The sequence below is a fragment of the Phodopus roborovskii genome, unplaced genomic scaffold, assembly GCF_943737965.1.
Source record: "Phodopus roborovskii unplaced genomic scaffold, PHOROB, whole genome shotgun sequence".
Taxonomy (NCBI): Eukaryota; Metazoa; Chordata; class Mammalia; order Rodentia; family Cricetidae; genus Phodopus; species Phodopus roborovskii.
The window spans coordinates 25642302-25666980 of NW_026126540.1; the positions used below are offsets into that span (position 1 = coordinate 25642302).

The following is a 24679-nucleotide window of genomic DNA, read 5'->3' on the forward strand; positions in this document are numbered from 1 at the left end:
TAGAGATGGGATATTGTACACCAGAGTCTTCTTGTTCCCCATCTCCCACCTCACCCTGCAGTTCCCACACATTTACTGTTCTATTTCATCTATAACTTTCCCAGATTCACTGTAAATGCTCCACAGACATCCTAGTCTACCTATGTGTCCTTAATACCAACACTGGCTACTACTCCTAGAAGAAAACTCTAGGCCACAGCTGACAGGGACCTAGGATCTCTTTGAGCATTTGAGCAGGACATCCATGAAAGGACCTTGTGTTAAAGCCATGCCATGGAATGATTCAGCCACCAAGTGGGGATATGAGCCCACCATTGTCTTCCAGCTTGAGGTCTCAGAGACCTCAGAAGCATGAGCCATAATGAAATCCAGTGTTTGAGTTTTCAGCTGATCTGCACTGTAGAAGTCAGCCAAGAAGAGAATGTGGGCAGCATTCTCCACAGAGAGGTCCCTGCAGAGGGCATCCTCACACATGACTTTCAAACGCTCCAGGCCATACTTGTCAGCAGCTGCCAGCAAAGCATCTGCCATGCTGTGGAGGTCTGGTGCCTTTCCCGTGTAAATGAAGCCCATCATTGCCTGGAAGACTTGCGGCTCCATATCATGGATCTCTACGCAGTTTGTTCTGTTCTCCTTCATGTCATGTTGAAACATGGCTCTGAAAACTGGAGAGCGAGCTGCTAAGATGGCCTTGTGAGCATGGAACTCCTGGCCAGCTACCACCAGGCTGCAGTCTGTGAATAGAGAATTTTCCCACAGCTCTCCTAGCTCATCTGCCATCATGCACTTTGGAACCTGGATTCCTGGTGGTTTCCCGATCTGGTCACAGATGCTGAAGGAGTCTTGGAACACCGTCACCTTGCAGAAGAGGGTGAGCTGATCTTCAGGGAGAAGCCAATACTCATGATCCAAGAGGAAATCCCGAAGGATGAACCTTTTAAATCCCCATTTGCAGCCAGGTAGGAACTTAAGTACTCTTGTGGTCCTCATTCCAAAGACTGTCTCTCCTTCAGAACTTAAGATCCAGAGTTGGAATTTGGCCCAAACATGACTCTTTGGAGCACTAATCAACACTAGGTAAACTGACAAGTAATCTCTGCTATTTTCGTTGACATCGAAAGTCTGTATTCTCAAACACCATTTGTCATTGCCTACTGTTGAAAACTTTGGGCTCTTAATGGGACCCTGCATTTCCTCCAGGAAAAAATGAAAGTTGCTGATGGTCCATGTGTAGCAGAAATTCTCTATGTTGATTCGTGCCAATTTCCAGCCCTCAGCCATCCTCTCCCCAGACATTTCTGCTAGTGGTTGTTTGAAATTCCAACTGGTTCCAAAACGAAGAACTGGGGTTTATTTGTTCTTCACCCTTGGGACACAATAATAGACTTGATTTAAAGTTTTAGGTTATGTTTCTCATGTGTTACAAGTTCTCTGAGCCTGCAACTTAGTTATCTCTTATATTTTCAATGCAGATTTCAAGATTAGTTTCACAGAAGAATGGCAAGGCTACTGGGGACTGTTAGATCATTCTATTTTCTAGATAGAATCTTACATCATTAGGTAACTAGTATTGAGTAGTATTCACAACTTTTGAATAGTTTGGAATATTTTGTATGCTCACAAGAAAAAATGTTCTAATAGTGTCCTCTAAAGTAACAGAATATATAGAATGAATCTGTCCATTTATGAGGAAAGGGGCCTCATTAGAATGGCTTCTGGCTACAGTCCTGCTAATCCCACTGTGGCTAGCTTTGAAGGGAAAGTCCAAGAATCCAGTACTTACTCAGTCCAGAAGTTGGAGTTGTCAGCTGCTCTTCAGTAGAGGCTAGAATTCAAAGAAGTATCCTCTAATAGTCAGTGCTGGAATGGACTTGCTGAAAGGTGAGTGCAAGCAGGCAGACTGAAGTAGCTTTCTTCTTCCAAGTATTTTATATGCTTCCAGCAGAAGGTGTGTCCCCCCAAATTAGGGTGTGTCTCCCAGCCTCAGATCTGGATTAAAGGTGTGTGTCTTCAGCCCTATTGATCCTTATCAGATGTTTGTGTCTTCTACCTCCAAAGTCTGTATTTCAAGTGGATCTACCTACTCAAATTAAGGCAAAACATTTTTAACAGTTTCCCCCTCCATTTTAGCGTTTTCTTTAATTCCAGGTCTGTTCTAGTTGGGAACCAAGAATAACCATCACAAGTGCACTTTGTTTGACTGCATTAATCTTTCACAAATAAGTTTTGTTCGTGCCTACACAGTTGTAATTTACTCTGCTCCTTTTGTTAATTTTTCCTACCAACACACACCTTTAATCCCAGCACTTTGAAGGTAGAGGCAGGCAGATCTCTTGGAGTTCAAGGCCAGCCAGATATACAGAGGCTGTTCAGGAACAGCCAGTGCTGTGACTGAGAAAAAAAAAAAAAAAAAAAAAAAAACTGTCTCTCAAAAACAATGTATTCTTGAGAGCTTGTTTGGAGGTTCTAGCAGGGGAGCATAGCTACTCGTATACCCTTGCCCGAAGACCGGTCCTCCTCTATTCGGGGAAGGTTGTCCTCTTTGACCAAGCACGCAGCTTTGGGAGGGACGCACATTGGAGTGGTGAGGGAGGAAGGGGACACCCGCCTAGCCAGCCAGATCAGCCAAATCACCCCTGGCGATCAATGGGGTGACAGATGTTGCAGCCAGATCGCCTTCACATCCAATATCCAGCTTAAATACTTGTCTTTCTACCTCCCATGTCTGTATTTGAAGTGGATCTACCTCCTTCAACTTACGTAAAACATTTCTCACAGTTGTGCCCTCCTCTTTCTGATTTTAGTTAATTCCTGTGTGGTCTAGTTGGGAACCAGGAATAACCCTCACAAGTGCATTTTTTTGTTTTGTTTTGTTTTGTTTTGTTTTGTTTTCTGGAGTTAATCGTCCATAAACAAAGGAATGGTGTCCATTCCTACACAACTATTATTTACTCTTCTCATGTTGCTATAAGGATTCCTCCCAGTTTGGTGGTGGTAGTGCATTCCTTTAATCCCAGCAGTCCGACGGCAGACACACAGTTCTTTGTGTCTCAGGGCCAGCCTGGTTTATACATGTAGTTCCGGGACAGCCAGAGCTGTTAACAGGAAAACCCTGCCTTGAAAAACAATGAAATGAAACAAAACAGCAACAATAAAAACAAAACAAAAAGCAGGATTCCTTCTCTAACAAGGTCAAGGAAGAGTTACCTTTCTCCCCTCAGGAGTTTCAGCGTTTTCAATATGTAGAGCAGTGTGGAAGAATTCATACATGGTAGCAGGAAGCAGAGGCAGACAGGATCCTCTGAAAGTGGCTGTCTTCTTTCCAGCCTTTTATTCCATCCAATCTCAGTCCCAGATATGGCTCCACCAAATGTCCTTGGTTGTCTTGCCCATCCTCCTTATTTCTATCATCTCTCTACAGGTATCTGATGAGACTCACTAGGCCTGTAGTACAGGGGAAAATAACCTCAGTGATTCATTCCATTCAGCTATTCCCAGCCTAGCTCTCCTGAAACTCTGCCTCCAATGATGCTCCTTACTCAGTACAGTATGAATTAAACAATTGGCTTTTATCTCTGAATTTTTGGTTCCTCACTTAGTAATCTATTATAGGTGGTTATGTAGTAGCATCAGTGAGTCTTCTCTATGTGGGTATACAGTCAGGGTGGCTGAAGAAAGTACACCAACACCCAGCTTCCTGCATTAGGAGCCATGACAGACTACAGAAAAGCCATGTAGTCCTCTGACTCAGAACTTGTCACAAAGAAACTCCAGGACAGACCAAACCCAGGATGCTTAGTTCCTGGTCACTATTTGCAACAAGCCACATTCAAGAGACAAACAAATCCTCAGAAACCAACCACAAAATATTCTCTTCTCCAATCAGCCAATGAAAATAACTGGGAATAATTACTTCATGCCAAACATAAAACTTTGAAAATTTCCCCTAATTGTTCCCAATTGCCAACCAATCAGAAACTGATCCATACCTCTCCCCACCCGCTGATGTAACCCTACTGGTTTTGCCTTCTAACACTCCAAGAGTAGACACTGGGGACACTTTCCCTTGTGGCTGCTCTAGTGGCTTCTTTGTTTCCTGCCATGGTTGGATAAAGGAATAAAACTTGCTTTTGCAATTTGGTGGGTCTTTGGGGGTCCTTGTGACTTGGCATAACATGGCAGGCACCCCTTCCCTCAAATGTCTCATTTGAAATGAAGGTAGGCAGTCCATGTAGGACCCCTCATTTGTAAGAGTGATACATTAGGTTGGCAGCCCATAGCTCCCGTGTGCATGCTACTGGAGATGAGAGCAGCTTCTCACAGGGGAAAAAGAGCCCCCTTGAGGCTACAGTTACAGGAAAATTTATAGAGTCTGTTATTCTGGGGATGGGACAAGTGGAGGTTACATTTAAGGTAAGTAGTTCTCTGGGAGACACGGCACAGGGAAAAGGATCCCGTTCCCCAACACAAAGAGGCAAAAGTCTTAATTGACACAATTGTCCTCATTACCAGAGAAAGCCACTGGTCATTACAGGAAAACAAACTAATTGAAATTCATAGAAAGACATACAAATACACACAAATGCAAACATGAGCGAAAGACAGAGAGGTAAGAGAAAGAACAACTCATTGAGTGAGTGAAAGAGAGAGAGACAGAGAGATAATGTTATACTGCTTGACCATTGATTTAAGCCAATATAGTCTTTATTAGACAGCTGCCTACTACATGGGGTGTTCTGGATTCCAGTGTAGCAACTACCCTTTCTCAGGGTGAGCTTTTAAGCACAAAACCCATATTGTGGGTTGACAAACTCTGGTTAACAGGGACAGTTAGCCAGAACTGGCACTACCGAAGCCAAAATGTTAGTATATTTCCATTAAGGTTTGAATATTTAGTAATATTCTCAGACATTGGTAGATTAAGTCACTGTTTCAGTTATGATATGAGTTCCTGTCTTTTACACGAGAATAGGGTTTTACACCTTGCATGGTACTTCCATATTGAAGACAGTTGTGCTTATGTATGGGGCCCCTCTAATGTCTGGGCCATGTAACACATCTTTGTATGTGTACCAGGAGGTTATGGTGTTGTCAGAGTCAAAAGACGCTGTTGGATGCCCTGGATAACTGGGGTTACTGTTGACATCAGTTGCCCTGTCAAAGCAGTCCATTGGATGCCTTTTCTGGAAAGGTATCCAGTTCACTTTTAAAAAATGGAACTATTTCTGAATTTGTTGATTTGCAAGTTCTCTCTGCCTTTTGTTTAGTTTGGATAAAGGTTTGTCTATCTAATGGATTTTCTTGAAGAAACAACTCTTTGTTTCATTGATTCTTTGTATTGTTTTCTTTGTTTATACTTTATTGATTATAGCCCTCTAGTTAATTTTTCCGAGTCATCTACTCCTCTGAGGTGAGTTTGTTCTAGAGATTTCAGTTGTGCTGTTAATTCTCTAGTGTTACAATTCTCCAGTTTCTCCATGTGGGCACTTAGTGCAATTGAAAGGATGAAAATACAGCTTACCTCTCTAATGACCACTAAAAGTCAGAAATTTATAAAAAGTCCATCATCATGTATTTAAAAATCACCCTAACTGAATGCAGATCTCAGGAAAAAAGAAAAACACATGAAATAGCTTGATCACAATGACTGGTTTCTGGATATTATTATGATTATGATTATTATTCATAATCACCTAGTTTCTGAAGAATGTTGTTATTCACAACAACAGTCTGAGAATTGTTGCGGGTCATCCTGTTCACAAAGAAAATTAATAACTAAAAGATGTGACTCATAGCAAAAAGGGAAAGACAGAGAAAACTAGAGCCTCTGCCAATAGATATAGATAACTCCCTGACTGGAAAGTACATTCTCCCAGCTGCTCAAGCACAAGGCCACTGAGCCCGCTGGTTCTTGAGAAAGAAAATCCCCCAACCTTGCAGGTGTGCTAAATCTCTGTAACCTAGGAAACCTTACTAACCATCCAAGTTTTGAACTATCCCATGACCTTGCTTTTAGGCCTAGTGAAAGTAACAGGATAGTTTTGAAACTGGCCTTGTTAGCTTTGATGTAAATCCTATAAAAGCTATCTCAATTCTGCCCTTGGGGTCCTCAGTCCTCTACCCCTGTGTGGTGTATGACTGTGGACCCCAGTGCACTTGGAATAAAAACTCCTCATGCTATTTGCATCAAGACCGCTTCTCGTGAGTGATTTGGGGTGTCGCCTTTCCTGAGTAGGAGCATTAAGTTGTAAGCTCTGCAGGTCTTACATTTGGTGCATTGGCCAGGAAACTGCGACCATCCCTCACACTAGAGAACCGACTTGGAGGTAAGGGGGTCCCCCTGGTGTGTGTGTGTGTGTGTGTGTGTGTGTGTGTGTGTGTGTGTGTGTGTGTGTGTGTGTATGTGTGCTGGCCGGCATCTCTGTTCTGAGTATCAGTTTTCTGGTATCTTATCTGGATTGCCTTCTCAGTTTCGGTTCGCAGTTGTCCTCTCAGGCGGTAAGGACCAGAGGACTGTGATCAGCAAATGTGCTAAGGTGATCACAAGCTGTGCCCTGAGGGGTGCCTAAGGGTGGGTATGGGAGCCACGATGATGCTTGTGAACTCCTGTAGGTCAGTAGGACCAAGTCTGTTGTTGAAGTGAAGGTTTCCTCCGAGCCTGTCTGATTCTTGTGCCTGCTGCTGGAAGACATGGATGGGTCGCCTGTATCTGGGTCTCTTAGTTTCTGTTTTGTCAGTTTTCGTTCTGTGTCTTTGGTGTCCTTTTCTGTAGTTTTATCATAGGACATACAGTGATGACTGACAACTCCCCTTAGTTTGACTCTTGACCACTGGACTGAAGTTAAGCCTCAGGTCCATAATTTGTCAGTTGAGGTTCAGGTGATTCTGGCAGACTTTTTGTGCCTGAGTGGTGGACATTCGATGTTGGATGGCTGATGGCCACCAGAGGAAACCCTTTAATTCTGAGATTATCCAAACTGTTAAGGCAACTCTTTTTCAGGCTGGACCTGGCTCTCATCTGACCACTGCCTGCAAGCACTTGCCATCTTCAGGGCCGGGAGACCCAGGGAGACTGGGAGTGCTTGTCCAGGGGTGAGCTGGGGCTTCCACAGCCAAGCAGCCATGGGTGAGGCGGCAGGTGAACTCCAGGCTCCCTCCCTGCTCTGGTCCCCATGAGGTGACTGGCAAGAGGCTACCACTATCCTTCCTCAGGGTATCTCAAAGTCATTCTTGATATTCCCTCACCTAGAGACCAATGTGTCACAGGTGGACCTTCTGCCCCCACTGAAGCTCAGGCTCTGGTGGCCGCAGGAGAAGATCCAAGCTGGAATCCCGGAATGGACTGAAGGAGTTGTGACCCTGCTTCTGCACCTAGTGTCGGGTGAGCAGATTGCAGCCTCTCCAAAGCTGGCCCTTCTCAGATCTTTATCACTGAAAAACTAACCACAATCCCCTCCCTTCCCGAGCCCAGGCTAAAAATTATCCCTGGGGCCCCACAGCTGCAAAACAAGATTGACATGGGATTACCCTTTACTCCCCCCAGTTGGGCCTTCAACACAGCTGAAGGTAAGGAGAGCCTGAAAATCTATCGCCAGGCTCTGATGGCAGGTCTCCAAGGTGCTAGAAGAGAGACGGCCCACCAATTTGTCTAAGGTAAAGAGAGCACTCCTTTTGACCGTATCTCAGAATCCCAGAGAGCTTCGATGGCTCTGGCTTTCATAGGGCAATGGGCCCCGAATATTAGAAAGAAACTCCAGAGACTGAAAGAGTTACAGGAAAATGAGTTATTTGATTTAATGAAATAGGCAGAGAAAGTGTATTGAAGGAACAGAGAAGAGAAGGAGAGGAAAGACAGAGAGAGGCAGAATAAAGAAAAGGAAGAGTAGAATAAATGTGTGACAGAGGACAGGGAAAGATAGTAGAGACAAAGAGTGAGGGAGAAGTTAGGAAATTTAGAAAGGGAACCTGGGCAACAGGACTACACTTGGCAAAGACCAGTATGCATATTGTAACAGAAAAGACACTGGGCAAAGGACTGCCCCAAGAAGAAACACAAGGAATCAAAATTCCTAGCCATGGGGAAAGATGAAGAACAGGGAAGATGGGGTTCAGACCCCTTCCTGAGCCTAGGGTAACTTTGGAAATGGAGGGGTGATCAAATTTTTGATGGACACCGAAATGGAGCATTCGGTGCTGATTCAGCTATTAAAAAAAATTAAAAAGACAATCCATTTCTTTTTCAACTGTTCTTAACAATTACCTCTTTGTATTTTTATTGTCTTTTTACAAACCACAAAACTCACACTGGAGGCGAAGCTTAACCACTGAGGCTTTCCTCCTGTAGAAATTAGGAAATTACATTTGTACAAACTGCGGGGCTTTGTGAATGGGGGCTGGAGAGCCTCCAACACAAACTAATCAGGATAAAGGTGCCCTGTGTTGAACATAACCATAATTTATTTTCTTAAAGTATTAGTTTGAAGCTTTCCTGCTTCAGTGTGGTTCATTAGGTGGCCAGGGAAGGAAGACGCAGGTGTGGCCAGAAAGAGAATTCTGCTACAGTTGGACCATAAGCAACTTCCCTTTTTTCTTGCTTTTTCCTGCGGGAAAGCAGGGAAGCCATGAAAAGCCCAACCTTCTCAACGGGAGCCAGTGACAAAGACCAATGTTGTCTGAAAGTACACCTGAACAGGGTCGATGAAGAAAGCAAAGATTACTTGTCGGTTTTCCTAGCATTGCTCAGCTGCCCAACAAGCCCAGTATGGGCGAAATTCCACGTTTGGATCATCAATTCCTAAGGAGAGCAAACCCAAGGCAAGAAGAGCCCAAGATTGTTCAGGTTCGAGCAAAATCATCACTCGGGATTCAAAAAGTTCATCCTTCGAGATTTCCTTCAGTCTTGGGAGCCTTGGCTCCTTGAAGGCAATGAGCTGAGCCTCCGATGCCAGGTGACTGTGGTCCAAGAGTCCTTCGACATCCCTGACAAGACGAAGCCAGAGTTCCAAATTCCAAGGTGCATGTTGGCAGATGAGCTAGGAGAGCTGTGGGAGATTTCCCTCTTCACAGACTGCTGCCTGGTGGTAGCTGGCCAGGAGTTCCGGGCTCAAAAGGCCATCTTAGCAGCTCGCTCTGCGGTTTTCAGAGCCATGTTTCAACATGACTTGAAGGAGAGTAGAACAAACCGCATTGAGATCGATGATCTGGAGCCGCAAGTCTTCAAGGCAATGATGGGCTTCATTTACACCGGAAAGGCACCAGACCTCCACAGCATGGCAGATGCTGTGCTGGCAGCTGCTGACAAGTACGGCCTGAAGCGTTTGAAGGTCATGTGCAAGGATGCCCTGAGCAGGGACCTCTGTGTTGAGAATGCTGCCGACGCTCTCATCCTGGCTGATCTGCACACTGCAGGGCAGCTGAAAACCCAGGCACTGCATTTCATTACAGCTCATGCTTTCGAGGTCTCTGAGACCTCAAGCTGGAAGACAATGGTGGGCTCCTATCCCCATTTGGTGACTGAAGCATACAGCTCCCTGGCTTCTGCTCACTGCTTTTCACTGGAGCCCCCTCCGAAACGCCTCAAGCAATCTTAGGATCCTCTCACAGCTGTGACCTATAGGTGCATTCCAGAAGCAGCCTCCAGAGCCGGTACCAAGGGCACCCAGGTAGACTGCGGGACATACATCTGTAGCATTTACAGAGAATCTTGGGAAAGACAGCATGGGGGCTCAGGCCCTTAATACTGCACTACATGAGTAGAAATGCAGGTTTGGTAAGGGGGCAGCACTGTATTCTAGCATACTCTACACACTTACTGTACTGCTTTGCTTTTTCTTCAACATTTGGATACTGGGCTTTTGTTTAGTTCCTGGCCCCATGCCCATCCCAATCAGTGTTCTTGGAATACACCTGTGTGGCCTAGACTGAGCACAACATATCATCAAGGATTTATTGAAAAGGAGGAAGCAAATGTGAATGTTTGCTTACAAGAGACCTGTCTGAGCTAGAAGACAATTGTTTTTCTTTTTTTTCTTATTTAAATTCAGATGATGGGACTAGAGGGTTGACTTGGTTGGCCAAGCAATTGTTGCTCCTATAGAGGACCAGTTTATGAGTTCAGCTCTCAGTATACATGGGTGACTTCTCAATGGTCTCCACCTGGAGACCCAGAGGATTGAAGCCCTCTTTCTATCTGTGTGGGTGCATACATCTCTGTTCACCAAAGGCAATGTACTTTGTGAATAAACTTTGTACAATCAGTTTGTGGCTCCTGTGCTGTTTCTGTTTGAAGAAGGCCATTTTAGTCCATCCAACTCTGCTAGGCAGGGGCAGTTTGGGCAATATCCTCAGGGCCACACCAGGCCCTATAGTCCCCATTCCCCTTCCATTGCTCTTAGAGTTTCCCACTGAGGCTTACTCCATCATTTACTGTACCACATTTTCCCAAAGCATTCTTCACTTGAGGGGCAACTAGGTTGTTTCAGGTTCTGGCTTTTACAAATGCTGATGCAGTATGGTATGTCCCTGCATCCTGTGGGTATATGCCCAAGAGTACTACTGCTATGCCTTGAAGTAGATCCATTTCCACTTTCCTGAGAAATGCTTATCCAGACTTCCAAAGTGGCAGTACAAGTTTGTGCTCCCACCAGCACAGGAGCAGTGCTCCCCTTACTCCACAGCCTCTCCACCATAAGTGTAAGATGACACCTGAGAAGACTTTTGATTTGAATTTCTTTGATGGCTCAGGATCTTTGATCTTGATCACTTCCTTATAGGCCTTTTGGTCCTCTGAGGTTCTTGTGTTGGAAATTCCCTGCTTAGCTCTATATTTCATGAATTCACTCACAAGAGCATATTCCACATAAAGCCACAGACAAACAGCCTACAGTCCACAACCTCAGAGAGGCCAGGAAACAAGCAGGGCCGTAAGACAGCTATACTTGCACACTCCCAGCCCAGAATGTGGAAATAGACAAGATCTCCTAAGTCAATTAGGCCCGTGGGTGTTATGGGAGTGCACAGGGGAAAGGGAGAGCTGAGTATAGAACAGGAGGATCTGGGATGGTCAACTTGGGGGGAAGGCCAGAGAGGAACTAAGCAAGTAAAAGGATACCTTGATAGTGGGAGATGTTTTGGGGTTAGCCCGAGCCCAGGCTCTACGGAAATTCCAATGAATCACAATGGAGAGCCCCACTTAAAACCTAAGCCTTAGTAGAGAGGGTGTCTTAACTGCCCTTGCACTGTAATCATCTTGATGACTACCTTCATTGTCAATGTCGAATCTTCATCCAGTAACTGATGGGAGCTGATGAAGAGATAGATGCATAGGTAAGCACTGGCCAATCCTCTGTAGTCCAGTCTTACAGAAGGAGGAGGAGTGTTAACATGAGCAAAGGGATTGAGACCTTGGTGGGGAATCCTACAGAAACAGCAGACCCAAGCAAGTTTCAAGTTGGAGGTCACTGCCTAAGGGCTGACAGCTGGGGAGCTTCATAATACTGAACTAGGCCTCATTTATATGGGGTGAGGGTTCAGTGGCTTGGGCAGTTTTTGGGACCAGTTGAAGGAGAAACAGAGCCCATTCTATATGCATACTTTGCTTATCCTAGATACATGAGGGAAGTTCTTTATTCAGTCTCAAGTGATGTCATATACTATGTTGATTCCCATGTGCTTTATTCATTAACCAGTATGAGAAACATATTTACAGAATGACATCGCCCATCATTTCCTCTTTTCTGTCTAAAAATAAAAAGAAGGGTTTTAACCTTAACATAGCAAAATATATCACACAACAGTTATCAAATAAGAATCAGTTAACAATATTTAGTCCATTAATATTTGAAGAAATTTGAAGTCCATTAAGATTTGAAGAAAAGATTTCATCATCTAGCCTATCTTTGTGTATCTAAAGTTTATATAACTTATCTTTAATCCTAACTAAGGAAAATTATAACCATAACTGTCTGTCTTCAACTCCTTCAAAGACCACAGGATAGTATATAAACTCTACAAATGACAGAGACAACACACTGCCTGGTAAGTCACCCAAAGTTCTGTAATTTTCCATCTTCAGGCCATAGGCCATAGTGTGTCTGGCAGACTCCTCAGCAAAGCAGGAAACTTTAAATTGTCCAACTGTATTGGCAGTATGTCAGTCACTTTTCTCTGTGTCCTGCAGACTCTCTGGCAGACTCTTCCATGAAGCAGGAACTCTGTAGCAATGTCCATCTTGTTTCAGCAGTCACATGGATCCTGCATGTCCAGTTTATACAGCATAATGTCACAAGAGCAGTATCTTGTCCAAATGGCTAGTCATGCCATATTGAAAGTAACTTCATAACGCATTTCTTCGATGTCCATCTTCAATCTTCCTTTCTGGTACAGGTGGTGTTGCCAGGAGCATTTATGTCTCACTGTCAAGAAAACCCCTAAACCATTTTAAATGCCATATTCTGTAGGTCTTTGAAAGGTTTGAAGAATGCCTATCCATCTCAAATACATGTCTATATGTCTACAAAACATAACTAACTTAACTATAATATCTGACTATCGTAGGTACTATCTATAATCTGTATTGAATTATACATTACATTTCTAAATGAGCTATATAAACACAATACCTAAACAAAAGGAGAACTATACATATCACAAAATTGACCTTAAATTGTATCAATAAATAAAATCCACTCCAAAACAAAGTGTTCATAGCTATATCATAATCCCCTTTTTACCTTTAAAGATATTGGCTGTGATCATTAACCATTTATAACTAACCCCATTTAAATGAAAACAAACATTTATAGCTAATATTTGGGAAATGGGGCATTGTTCTTTCCAAACTACTTCCTGCTGGCAAAGGGCGATGTCATGGGGATCCTAAGAAGATGAAATCCTGGCTGTAGTCTGCAAGGCTGCCTTGTTCAAGCTGTTTTGAATGTTGGATCACCAGGAACACTGTTTCAGGGGGTCTGGCTTGCTCAAACCACATTAGTCTGGAAGGAATCCACAACTTTTCATTTTCTGTGGAAACAAAATTAGAAATCCTTTTCCCCAGTAACTTGTCCTTGAACTTAAATTTTGAAGTCAAAGCATTTTTAAAATATATAAATTGAATTGATCCAGCAGCATTTGTTTTAACAGTTATTTCCTTAGCAGTCAAACAATTTAACGACAACAGAATAGATTTTTGTGTTTTCCATCTTAACGTGGCTTTTTTTATTACTCTGTTTCTTTTACTTATATTTTTTCATTTTTTGAGACAGGGTTTCTCTGTGTAACTTTTATCTGACCTGGAATTCACTTTGCATACCAGGTTTACTTTGAAATCACAAGAAATCTGCTTGCCTGTCTCCGGAATGCTGTGATTAAAGGCATGTGCCACCACACCCAGCTCCTCTCTGTCTATTTAAAACCATTTTATTCCTTTTCTCTCCCAAGCCTACATATATATTAGAACACATCATAAACCTTTAGAGGTTTTCTTAATATGAATCTGTCTTTAGTGTAAATCTTTATCTTTATCTGGTCTTTTATCTGTTAAACAACAACATTGCTAAAATGAAAGTCATAGCTGTGTCAGCCACGGTTTACCAAAGATGGCGGCGGGTACCTTTACCGCCAGCAGTGAGAGCTGTGTTCACCGCCTTGGTCTAGGCTACCCTCCAGCAGCATGCTGCCAGCTTGGAGATGTGGTCATTGCCATTGCCAGATCTGATACACACCAATAAATTGTTAGCAGAGTTTCTTAAAAGCCGCGTGGTTTTTTTTGCCGCTTATGCTGAATCAGGAATCCTCCTTTAAAGGAGCGGCGCAAATATCTGCTTGTCTCTCGCAAAGCAGAGTCCAACTGAGAAAAATGCTGTTAGTAAGAAACCTTGCTTGTCTCTGTTCTTTTGCTTTTAAAACCCTTTTTTAAGATTTTGTTAAATTTTAAATGGAAGTTCTTATTAGCCACATGGGCTCCATATGTAAGGAGTAGGGTTTTTCTGCCTGCCACCTGGTCTTGTCCCTATGCCGGGCCAGGCCCAAATAACATAATATAATATAATATAATATAATATAATATAATATAATATAATGCTGTTGGCCAGGTACTAGTTTCTTATCGGCTAGCTCTGTCTTAATTATTAACCCATTTCTGTTGATCTATGTATTTTCACGTGGATTCCTTACCAGGGAGTCGGGCAGGCATCTGGTCTCCCCGGATTCTCCATGCTGACTCCTCCTTTCTACTTCCTCTTTCCTCCTCCTCTCTTGCTTTTCTATTGGCCAACAGTGCTTTATTCATTAACAAGCATGAGAAACATATTTACAGAATGACATCTCCCCTCAGACAGGTAATCTTTGCTTTTTCCATCTGCTAAGTCAGGCAAACTGTAACAGAATTACCATTTGTAATTAACTCCTGGTGAGAAAGTTCAGCCAACTTCCTACATTATCAATTTTCCCCTGCAATACACACAATCCTTGGTAAACACTTACCTTTGCATTTTGGGTGTTATAAATTGCCAGTTCTCCCATTATCTTGGCTTATCTCAAACCACATTAGGGAGAAAACCAAATAGGGCAGAAAATTAAACTTTTTTGATTCAAAATGTTTGGGGTGGGGGGCTTTACACTCCTTCAATAAGAATAGTACTACCCATTTTGCCTCTTTTCCTTGAGTTATGATATATATCTTCATTCCTGGTCTATCTATGCATTTCTCATATACACAGATTAGTCTGCTGTAGTCTCCCATCATCTGCAATAATTGACCAAGGTTGCACCAGGAGAAGCCTTATAATCCAACCACCATAATGTTTATAACCTGAGTACAATACCCGCATGGACATGTTGTCATCAATATTTGGTGACTAAATCAACAGGGAGCTTGGTTGGGATTAACATCTACATCTATAACTCCAGTCTAATTTGGAAAGACTTGTCAAAGAAGAACCAAAAGAGTCAGGCAGAGGAGGTCAAGTGAGGAGAGGCAAAGATCCAGACATTAACCTGTTTTCAGAAAAATTTTCATATCTGACAATGGTGGAGAGGGAAGAATCATTTTCCCAGTACCTAAAGACAGAACCCCGGTTGAGGTGGAGAAGTATGGACTCTCAATGAACCAATTTCATTCTCCTTTTTCAAAACCAATAAAGAATTTGCAAAGACAAGTCTATCCAAAGACTGCCAAATGCAGTTGACTTCTTTTCCTTTGGCACCCACATCTCATTTTCCATGAGAGCATGAGGGGCTGATGTCTTTTGCCCAGGCAACTATAAGCCAAAGGGAGGGGTGTGAGGTCTTTTGGGACTGGTATGGTCCTGAGGACTCTGCACAAACTCCCAGGGCCTAGAAGTGTTGGATGGACTAAAAAGGGCTTCTTCAAACAGAAGCAGCACAGAACCCAAAATCTTATTGTAAAATTTTTATTCACACTATATATAGTCTGTGGATAACAGAGATGGATGCACCCACACAGATAAGAGGAAGCCTTAAATCCTCTGGGTCTCCAGTTAGACAATGTTAAGGAGTCACACATGTATACTGAGAGCAGAACTCATAAACTGGTGATCTGTAGGAGGACTAACTGAGTAAACCCTGCAGTACCAACACACTAAGTGTGGATTAAAAAAACAAAAAAAAACAAAAAAAAAAAAAAAAAAAAAAACCCACTTCTTGCTCGTCCAGGTCTCTTACAAGCAAACTTTCATGTTTGATTCCTCCTTTTCTGTAAATTCTTGATCATGTGCTCTGCTCAGTCTAATCCACACAGGATCCTCCAAAAAGAAACCTGGTAAAATGTGCTTGGGAACAACAACTGTACTGGATCCCAGTATTCCACTCACTGGCCAGAAAGCAAAGCAGTACAGCAACTGGGTAGAGTATGTTAGAATACAGGGCTCCCATTATGTAACCTGCCATACATCTAATACACACTAGTATTAAAGGCCTGAGGCCCCATCCTGTCTTTGCCCAGATTCTCTGTAAATGCTACACATGTCTGGCAGTCTACCCAGGAGTCCTTGGTACCTAAACTGGCTGCTGCTTCTGGAATACACCTGTAGGTCACAGCTGAGAGGATCCTAAGATTTCTTCAGGCGTTTGGAAGGGGGCTCCAGTGAAGAGCAGTGAGCAGAAGCCAGGGAGCTGTATGCTTCTGCCACCAAGTGGGGATATGAGCCCACCATTGTCTTCCAGCTTGAGGTCTCAGAGACCTCGGAAGCATGAGCTGTAATGAAATGCAGTGCCTGGGTTTTCAGCTGCTTTGCACTGTGCAGATCAGCCAGGATGAGAGAGTCGGCAGCATTCTCAACACAGAGGTCCCTGCTCAGGGCACTCTCGCACATGACCTTCAAACGCTCCAGGCTATACTTGTCAGCAGCTGCCAGCACAGCATCTGCCATGCTGTGGAGGTCTGGTGCCTTTCCGGTGTAAATGAAGCCCATCATTGCCTCGAAGACTTGCGGCTCCAGATCATGGATCTCAATGCGGTTTGTTCTACTCTCCTTCAAGTCATGTTGAAACAGGGTTCTGAAAACCGGAGAGCGAGCTGCTAAGATGACCTTGTGAGCCCGGAACTCCTGGCCAGCTACCACCAGGCAGCAGTCTGTGAAGAAGGATTTCTCCCACAGGTCTCCTAGATCATCTGCCATCGTGCACCTTGGAACCTGGATCTCTGGAATTGTGCTCTGGTCAGAGATGTCGAAGGAGCCTTGGACCATGTTCACCTTGCAGAGGAGGGTGAGTTTGTAATCTGGGAGAAGCCATGGTTCCTGTATCAAAAGTATATCTTGAAGAATGAACTTTTTGAATCCACAGTATTGGTTTTGCAGAAACCTGAAGTATGTTGGGCTCTTCATGACATGTGATTTCTCTCCGTTGGCATTAATGATACAGAACTGGAACTTTGCCCATATTGGGTTCTTTGGGAAGCCGAGCAACCCTAAGAAAACTGACAGGTAATCTTTGCTTTCTTCATCGACCCCATTCGGTTGTACCTTCAAACACCATTTGTGTGTGTCATTGGATCCTGATGAGAAAGTGGGACTGCTAATATATTTCCCCTGCATTTGCTCCAAGAAAAAATGGAAATTGCTGATGGTCCACTCGTAGCTGAATTCCTGTATGTTGATTGGTGTGTAGCCCCAGCTCTCCCCTGCCAATTCTGCTGACATATCTGCTTGTGATCGTTTGAAGGGTAACCTCGACACAAAGTGACGAGCTAGAATGTTTTCTTCTTCAACCTGGTGGTCACAATCAGAGATAATTTTTAAATTTTTAGGTTCTATTTTTCTCTCTATTCACTCTTCCATTGGTCTGAAATCTTGGTTCTCTCTGAAATTTTCTTTCTGGGTTCAAAGGTAGGTTTCAGAGAAGGCAGTCTAGGCTGCTGGGAACTGCTACATAACTCCATTTCTCCAGATTTACTCTTAGGACAGTAGGTCAATTTTGACATTTACATACAACTTTTGAAAAAATTATAACATTTTATACACTCTTACTGGAAATGTGTAGAAATGAGGATCTCTACAGTAACAGAACACTTGGAATGAATCTCTCTATATATGTGAAAAAAAAAAAAAACAGGATTCATTACAAAAACAGAGTCCTGTGGTCATGCTAATATCACAATGGCTAGCTGTGAAGGAAAAGACAAAGGATCCAGTACTTACTCAGTCTAGGAAGTTAGATGTGTCTGTTGGCTGGTCTTCGGTAAATGCTGAAAGTGAGACTAAGTATTCTCTAATGCCAGTGAAGCAATGGATTTCCTTCAGGGTTAGGAGAACCAGTCAAAGAGAAACAGCTCTCTTCTTTCATGGTGTTTTATACTCAGACTCTGGAGGGTGTGGCCCAATTAAAGGTGTGTCTTCTCAGCTAAAGTTCTGGATTAAAGGTGTGTGTGTGTATATATATAGGCCTCAAGGACAGGACTAAATGGTTGTGTGGGATTTTTGTTGGGGAAGCATAAAAAATGGCTTTGGTTAATCTTGGCTTAAGGTCAAGACTTCAAAACTATCCTTACTCTTCCGAAGTTAAAGTCATAAGACCATAAGGTTTAAGGTGTGGCTATTACAGGATGTTTGGTCTTAGGCATCTAATTTAGATTAGGATATCTAATCTAAATAACAAAAGACTTGGTATGTGGTGTGGTTAATCCTAGCTAGCACTCATGGCCAGATAAATAGAGACTTAGTATACTGTTTGGTTATCAAATGTTTGGAGAATTAGAGAAAGTCTGTTTCTTACTTATATTTTGATAAAGAAGTCCTGTGCCATTTCCCACTTTTTTGTTAGGGTATTAAGAATGTTGAAATATAAACTTGGGGCATTCATTATTCACTGGATTCCTCTCCTATCTCTACTCTGCCTCTCTGTCAATTCTTAGTGTTTTGACCTGAAATTTCTCAATACGCAGCCCCCCTTCTCAGGTACAAACATAGGTTAAAACAGAGTAACCCCACCAAGTGGGACTACCACAAATGGTTAATACAGTCTTTGGACCTCCAAAGTTCATATTGGAAGATGCTCTGTCTACTTCAAATTAAGGAAAAATTTTCTCACAATTATGCCTTCCATTTTTGGTTAACTTAGTTCTAGATGTAGTTAAGTTGGGAACCAAGAATAAAATCACAAGTGTATTTTTCTTTTGTTAATCTTCGATAAAAGAAGGCCAGTTTCCATATTAGCACAGTTGTTAATTACTCTTCTTAAGGTGTTACATCAATTCCTAACATAGACCTGATTTGGGAAAAGGAGTTTTTCCTCCTTGAACCTCGCCACCCTCCTGCCGGACCCAGGTCATGAGAAGAAGGTCCCTCATGATTGCCAGCCAGTGCTGGATGTAGAGCATGTAACATGCCCAGATCTGATTGATCAACATCTGCCAGACGTGGGAGCCAACCTGGTTCATGGATGGGAGCACTTTCCTCCAAGAAAAATGAGAATCCTAAATGGTCCGCCAAACAGCCTCTGTTCCAGTACTCAGCTGAAGACCTAGCCATCCTAAGCAAAATAGGTGCAAAATATGATTCAAAAACCCAGAATTGGAGATACCAAGGGAAACTAGTCCTCCCTCAGGGGGAGGCTAAGACTTTGGTGACTAACTTGCACAAAGTGATTCCTTTGGGTAAGGAAAAAAAAAATGGCCACCTTGTTATCCAGAGAGGAATTGTTTTTCCTTATACCCCATATAGACTCCCTCCTTCCACAAGTTGTCAACAACTGTGTCCCCTGCACCAAGGTCAAGGAAGGGAGACTAAAAGTACCAGAGGCTATCAGAGCCAGAGACCATCACCCTAGCACATATTAGGAAGTTGACTTCACAGAGATCAAGTCTGGCATGTATGGTAACAGATATTTGCTAGCCTTTATAGACACATTTTCAGGATGGGTTGAAACTTTCCCCACCAAGAGAAAAACAACTCAAACAGTAGTCAAAAAGATACTGGAAGAAAATTTTGTCCGGTTCAGCCTGCCTAAGGTAATAGAGTCAGACTACGGGCCTGCTTTTATCTCCCAGTTAAGTCACCTGGTGGCCAAATGACTGGGGCTTGATTGGAAATTACATTGTGTCTATAGACCCCAGAGTTCAGGACAGGTAGAGAAAATGAGCAGAACAATCAAAAGCCCTAACAAAATTAGTGCTGGAGACTGGCACTAGGGACTGGGTTCAACTCCTACCAATGGCTCTCTATAGAGCAAGAAAATACCCCCAGTCCCCATGGACTCACACCATTTGAAATCCTATATGGGGGACCACCTCCAGCCATTACATTTTTGATTATGATATATCTGCTTATGCCAATACCCCAACCCTACAGGCACACTTGCAAGTACAGAAAGCAGTTCAGGAACAGATTTGTAGGCCCTTGGCTGCAGTCTATAGAGAAAAAAGGACCACTGGCCAAGCCTCATGCCCTCCAGATCGGGGATAGGATCTATGTGCTGAAACACCAATCCAAGATGTCAGAGCCCCACTGAAAGGGACTTTACTCCATGCTCCTGACCACCCCAACAGCCCTAAAAGTTGACAGGATTGCTGCCTGGGTGCACAAGCCAGCCTTCAGACTCAGAAGCATCAGAATCATGGCTGCCTCAATGCACCAAAAACCCACTCAAGTTAAGACTCTCAAAGAAAACTTGCTAATGGTTTTCATGCTCTTAAGCTTCTGTGCAGCTCCTAACACCTGAGACAGGAAAAATTATAAACCAGACCTCCTGAGGAAAATGAAGGATATCCTGACAGATTGAACAGGGAACAAGACTAGTTTAAGTAAATCCCCTTGACTCACTACCCTAGTCCCCACAATCCTGGGGACCCTGCTTACCTTTGGGCCCTGTACCCACCAATATCAGTCTCTCAAGCAATGAGAGGGACCTTACATTTTAAGATTAAAACCTCACAAAAAGAAATGGGGAAATGAAAGATTTTAGTTTGCAGAGCAAGGATGTAGGAAGGAAAATAATTCTTGCAAGCGGAATATAGAAAATCATAAAGAATGGACGATGTCATGGGAGGAAAAAATCAGGAATTATGAGAACAAGAAAGGTTACTATGGCGATGGGGCTAGTGGTTATAAGCTAGGCTGATCTTATTAAATAGGGCTAGTTATTGAATCATCAAACCTTTGTGGAATAACTAAAGGCTCTAAATGTACAGCAAAGAGAAAGCCAGAGTATGAAAGAAGTTTCTCACAGGTCTTAGCCCAAAACAAGGAAATAGGCCCCCAACCCTGGAACAAACGGTCCCAGATGAACAGCCCTGTCTGGGTCATACCTGACAAAGGGACAGTATGGGGACTTTCTAAGTCATTCTATGGTTTATTCCTTGAAGAAGAACAGGTCACACCTGGGTGGTCTCTCAAACATGAGATCATATTTTGTAATCAACCACCTTGTGCCCCATGAATGTATGTTGATTTCCGGTTTGTCTCTTAAACTGAGCCTAAACCATTTGAGGGGTGTGCAGCTTTCCCTGGATTGCTGACACCTGAGTGCACTCATTCAATAAATACCTCTTGCTTGCTGCATCTCCTGGTTTTGGTGTTTGTGCCCCAGGGCTCTCCAAATCAGCCCATCAGGACCCCAGAATTAGGGCCCCACAGTCAAGCATTTAGATTGATTCGAAGTAGCTCATATTCTCCCTCCTCCACTGGTGGGTTCTGTCCACTTCAACCTCAACAGTGCATTGATTATTCTGCTGGTCCATAAAAGTGAGAGATAATTCTTATTTCCATGAAATTAGACTATATTCAACAGAAAATCTAGAGGCTTTAGGATGGATCCCTAAAGTAGAAAATTCTCCCTACATGTCATGTCTCTCCAGTTAGTCCTATCTTGGAGAGACTCTCTGAGACTAGACCACAAGGAAATAAGTTCCCTAATTCAATCAGCTCAGCCACTCCCAGTCTTGCTCTCCTAGAAGTCTGGAGGCAACACAACTTATCTCTCAGCAGGGGATTATCAATCGATTATTTTGATTGTTTGATTTTCTTTCCACCTTTGGTTTCCTTTTTTGGTTTTGTTGTTGTTGTTGTTGTTTTGGTTTTTTGTTTGTTTGTTTGTTTTTGTTTTTGTTTTGTTTTGTTTTTTGATTAATTGCAAGTGGACACTTATTGGCATAGGTGATTCTTCACCAGGTTGGTTCAGGGTCAGGGTGGTAGGTAGCTATACCAGAAATAACTCATTTGAAGGGATTGTACTTGTTATTTTCCAGACTCCACATTAGAAGATGCTCTTCAGTGACTGTTGAATATATTCTGCACCCTTTGCAAACCAGAATGCTCTTACAATGTTAAGCCCAGCAGAGTAAGCCTGGAAGTTCAAAGATTAAAGAAGACAGAACTCAGTAGTGAAGGATGAAAATTATAAGGAAATGAGAAGCTGAATCTTGGCAGTCAGCATGAATATTGAGAGGTATTTAGGATCTTTTTATACCCTTAAGTGTAATATAAGTGGTGAGTTCCAGGAGGATTAATTAAGAAAGATGGCAAGACCACCAAGAAAATTTGATGGAGCCATTCCTGAGACTGTGATTATGGGTGGAATAAAAAGCAGGAAAGAAGACAGACATTTTCAGAGGGTCCTACCTGGCTCTGTTTAATACAGTGGAGTGGTAGAAAAAAATATTTATTTATATTTTTTGTCTTTCATTCTGTTTTTTTTTTTTTTTTTTAAGACAGGCTTACTTTGTCTTACTTTAAATCCTGTCCTAGAACTAGATCTGTAGAAAACACTGGACTATCCACAAAGAGAACTGCCTGCCTCTGACCCCTGAGTGCTGGGACTAAAGGCATGTGACACCAATGCCCAGCAGTAAGAATAATTCTAAAAACAGGAGAAGAGTAAATAACAAATGTGTAGGAACGACCACCATTCCTTTGTTCATGGAAGATTAACTCCAGTAAGCAATGTGCACTTGTGATGATTATTCTTGGTTCCCAAGTGCACCACACCTGGAAGAAAACCTTAAAATGGAGGTCACAATTCTGAGAAAAATTTTCATGAGTTTGTGCAGGTAGATCTCAGGGCAAAAGACAAGAACATTTGTCTCAGATCACAAGATCTGAATACCCACACCTTGAACACAGACCTTAGGCTGGGAGGCACATCCTAAATTGGGACACACCTTCTTCTGGAAGCATATAAAAAACATGGAAGAAGGAAGCTGTGGTACTCTCCTTGTATTCACCTGGTAGCTAATCCATCTTGGGAACTGACGTTAGAGTATATTCTTTGAATTCCAGCAACTACTGAAGACCAGCTGACAATTGCAACCATCTAGACTGAGTATGTCCTGGATTCTTGGACTTCCCCTTAACAGCAAGCCATAGTGGGATTAGCAGGACTGTAGCCATATGTCATTCTAATGAGTACGCTTTCTTCATATATGGAGAGATTAATTCTATTTGTTCTGTTATTCCAGAGGACCCTTGTTGAACATTTTTTTCTTGTGAATATACAAAATGTTCCAGACTATTCAAAACTTTGGCATACTTCTCAAAACAAGGTACCTATTGATGTGGATTCAATCTAGAAAATGAAATGGTCTAGCAGTCCTTAGTAGCCTTTACTCTCTTCTGTAAAACAAATCCTGAAATCTGCATTGAACATTCCAGAGATATTCAAGTTGCAGCCTCAGAGAAGAGGTAACATATAGGAAACAACCTAAAACTCTAAATAATGTCTATTATTGTGTCACAAGGGTGACGAAAATATAAACCCAGATCTTTGTTTAGGATCCAGTTTAAACTTCAAACATCCACTAGCAGAAATGTCAGGGGATAGGATGACCAAGGGCTGGAACTTTGAATGAATCGACATGCAGAATTTCTGAGACAAATGGACCATCAGCATCTTCACTTTTTTCCTGGAGGAAATGCAGTGTCCCATTACAAGCCCAAATTTTTTGACAGGAGGCAATGACAAATGGTATTTGAGAGTATACACATTCTGCGTCGACCAAGATAGCACAGATTATTTGTCAGTTTGCCTTGTGTTGATCAGCTGACCAGAGAGTCACTTTTGGGCCATGTTCCACATTTGAATCTTAAGTGCTGCAAGAGAGATAGCCCTAAAATGAAGGCCACAAGAGTCTTCAAGTTCCAACCAGGCTTCAAGATTGCCTTTTGTCCGAGGAGCCTTGGATTCTCCTTGAATACAGACTCACTCTCCTCTGCAAGGTGACCATGGTTCAAGGGTCCTTAGATATCTCTGACCAGAGCATGATGCCACAGATCCATGTTCCAAGGTGCATGATGGCAGATGATCTAGGAGACCTGTGGAAGAAATCCCTCTTTACAGACTGCTGTCTGGTGGTAGCTGGCCAGGAGTTCCAGGCTCACAAGGCCATCTTAGCAGCTCACGCTGCGGTTTTCAGAGCCATGTTTCAACATGACTTGGATAGGAGAAAAAAAAAAATTGCGTTGACATCCATGATCTGGAGCTGCCAGTCTTCAAGGCAATTGTTGGCTTCATTTATACCGGAAAGGCACCAGACCTCTATAGGTCTGGTGCCAGATGCTATGCTGGCAGCTGCAGACAAGTAAGTATGGCCTGGAGCGTTTGAAGGTCATTTTTGAGGATACCCTGTCCAGGGACCTCTCTGTGAAGAATGCTGCCCACAGTCTCATCCTGGCTGACCTGTACAGTGCAGGGCAGCTGAAAACCCAAGCACTGGATTTCATTACAGCTCATGTTTCTGAGACCTCTGAGACCACAAGCTGGAAGACAATGGTGGGCTCATATCCCCATTTGGTATCTTAAGCATACCTTCACCTGGCTTTTACACAGGGTCCATCCATGCATCCTGCTTTCAAGCACTTGAAGAGAGCCTAGGTCACACATAGCTGTGGCCTAGAGGTGTCTTCTAGGTGTAGCAGGCAGTGTTCTTACTAAGGACATCTGGGTAGACTAATGGGCTCCTTGAGCATTTACAGTGAATTTGGGAACACTTAGGCTTTAACAAAATGGTAATGAATTGGAACAGTAGGGGGGTGGGAAGGAAGCCTGACTCTGCCACTAGCACACCTCTACCCTGTTGCTGAAATGGTTTGAATTTTATCCGATGAGTTGAAAATTGAGATTAGTCACTTTAGTTGCTGGCCCTGAGCACAACCCCATAGGGTTTCCTTGGAAAAAGCTGTCTGGATTGGACTGAGCAGAACACATGATCAAGGGCTCAGAGCACAAAAGA

At 43.0% G+C, this 24679-nt stretch overlaps 2 protein-coding genes and 2 pseudogenes across 2 annotated transcripts; 2 read left to right on the forward strand and 2 right to left on the reverse strand.

Annotated features, from left to right (window-relative positions):
• Window positions 1-210: 210 nt before the first annotated feature.
• Window positions 211-1296, reverse strand: LOC127232950 (speckle-type POZ protein-like). The gene has a single exon (XM_051199268.1). It carries the CDS (start codon window positions 1294-1296, stop codon window positions 211-213), a length of 1086 nt encoding a protein of 361 aa, XP_051055225.1.
• Window positions 1297-4590: 3294 nt separating this feature from the next.
• On the forward strand, window positions 4591-9590 carry LOC127232951 (speckle-type POZ protein-like; annotated as a pseudogene).
• Window positions 9591-16067: 6477 nt separating this feature from the next.
• LOC127232778 (speckle-type POZ protein-like) lies at window positions 16068-17189 on the reverse strand. The gene has a single exon (XM_051199033.1). It carries the CDS (start codon window positions 17157-17159, stop codon window positions 16068-16070), a length of 1092 nt encoding a protein of 363 aa, XP_051054990.1. The 5' UTR covers window positions 17160-17189.
• Window positions 17190-23672: 6483 nt separating this feature from the next.
• LOC127232953 (speckle-type POZ protein-like) lies at window positions 23673-24321 on the forward strand (annotated as a pseudogene).
• Window positions 24322-24679: the final 358 nt, after the last annotated feature.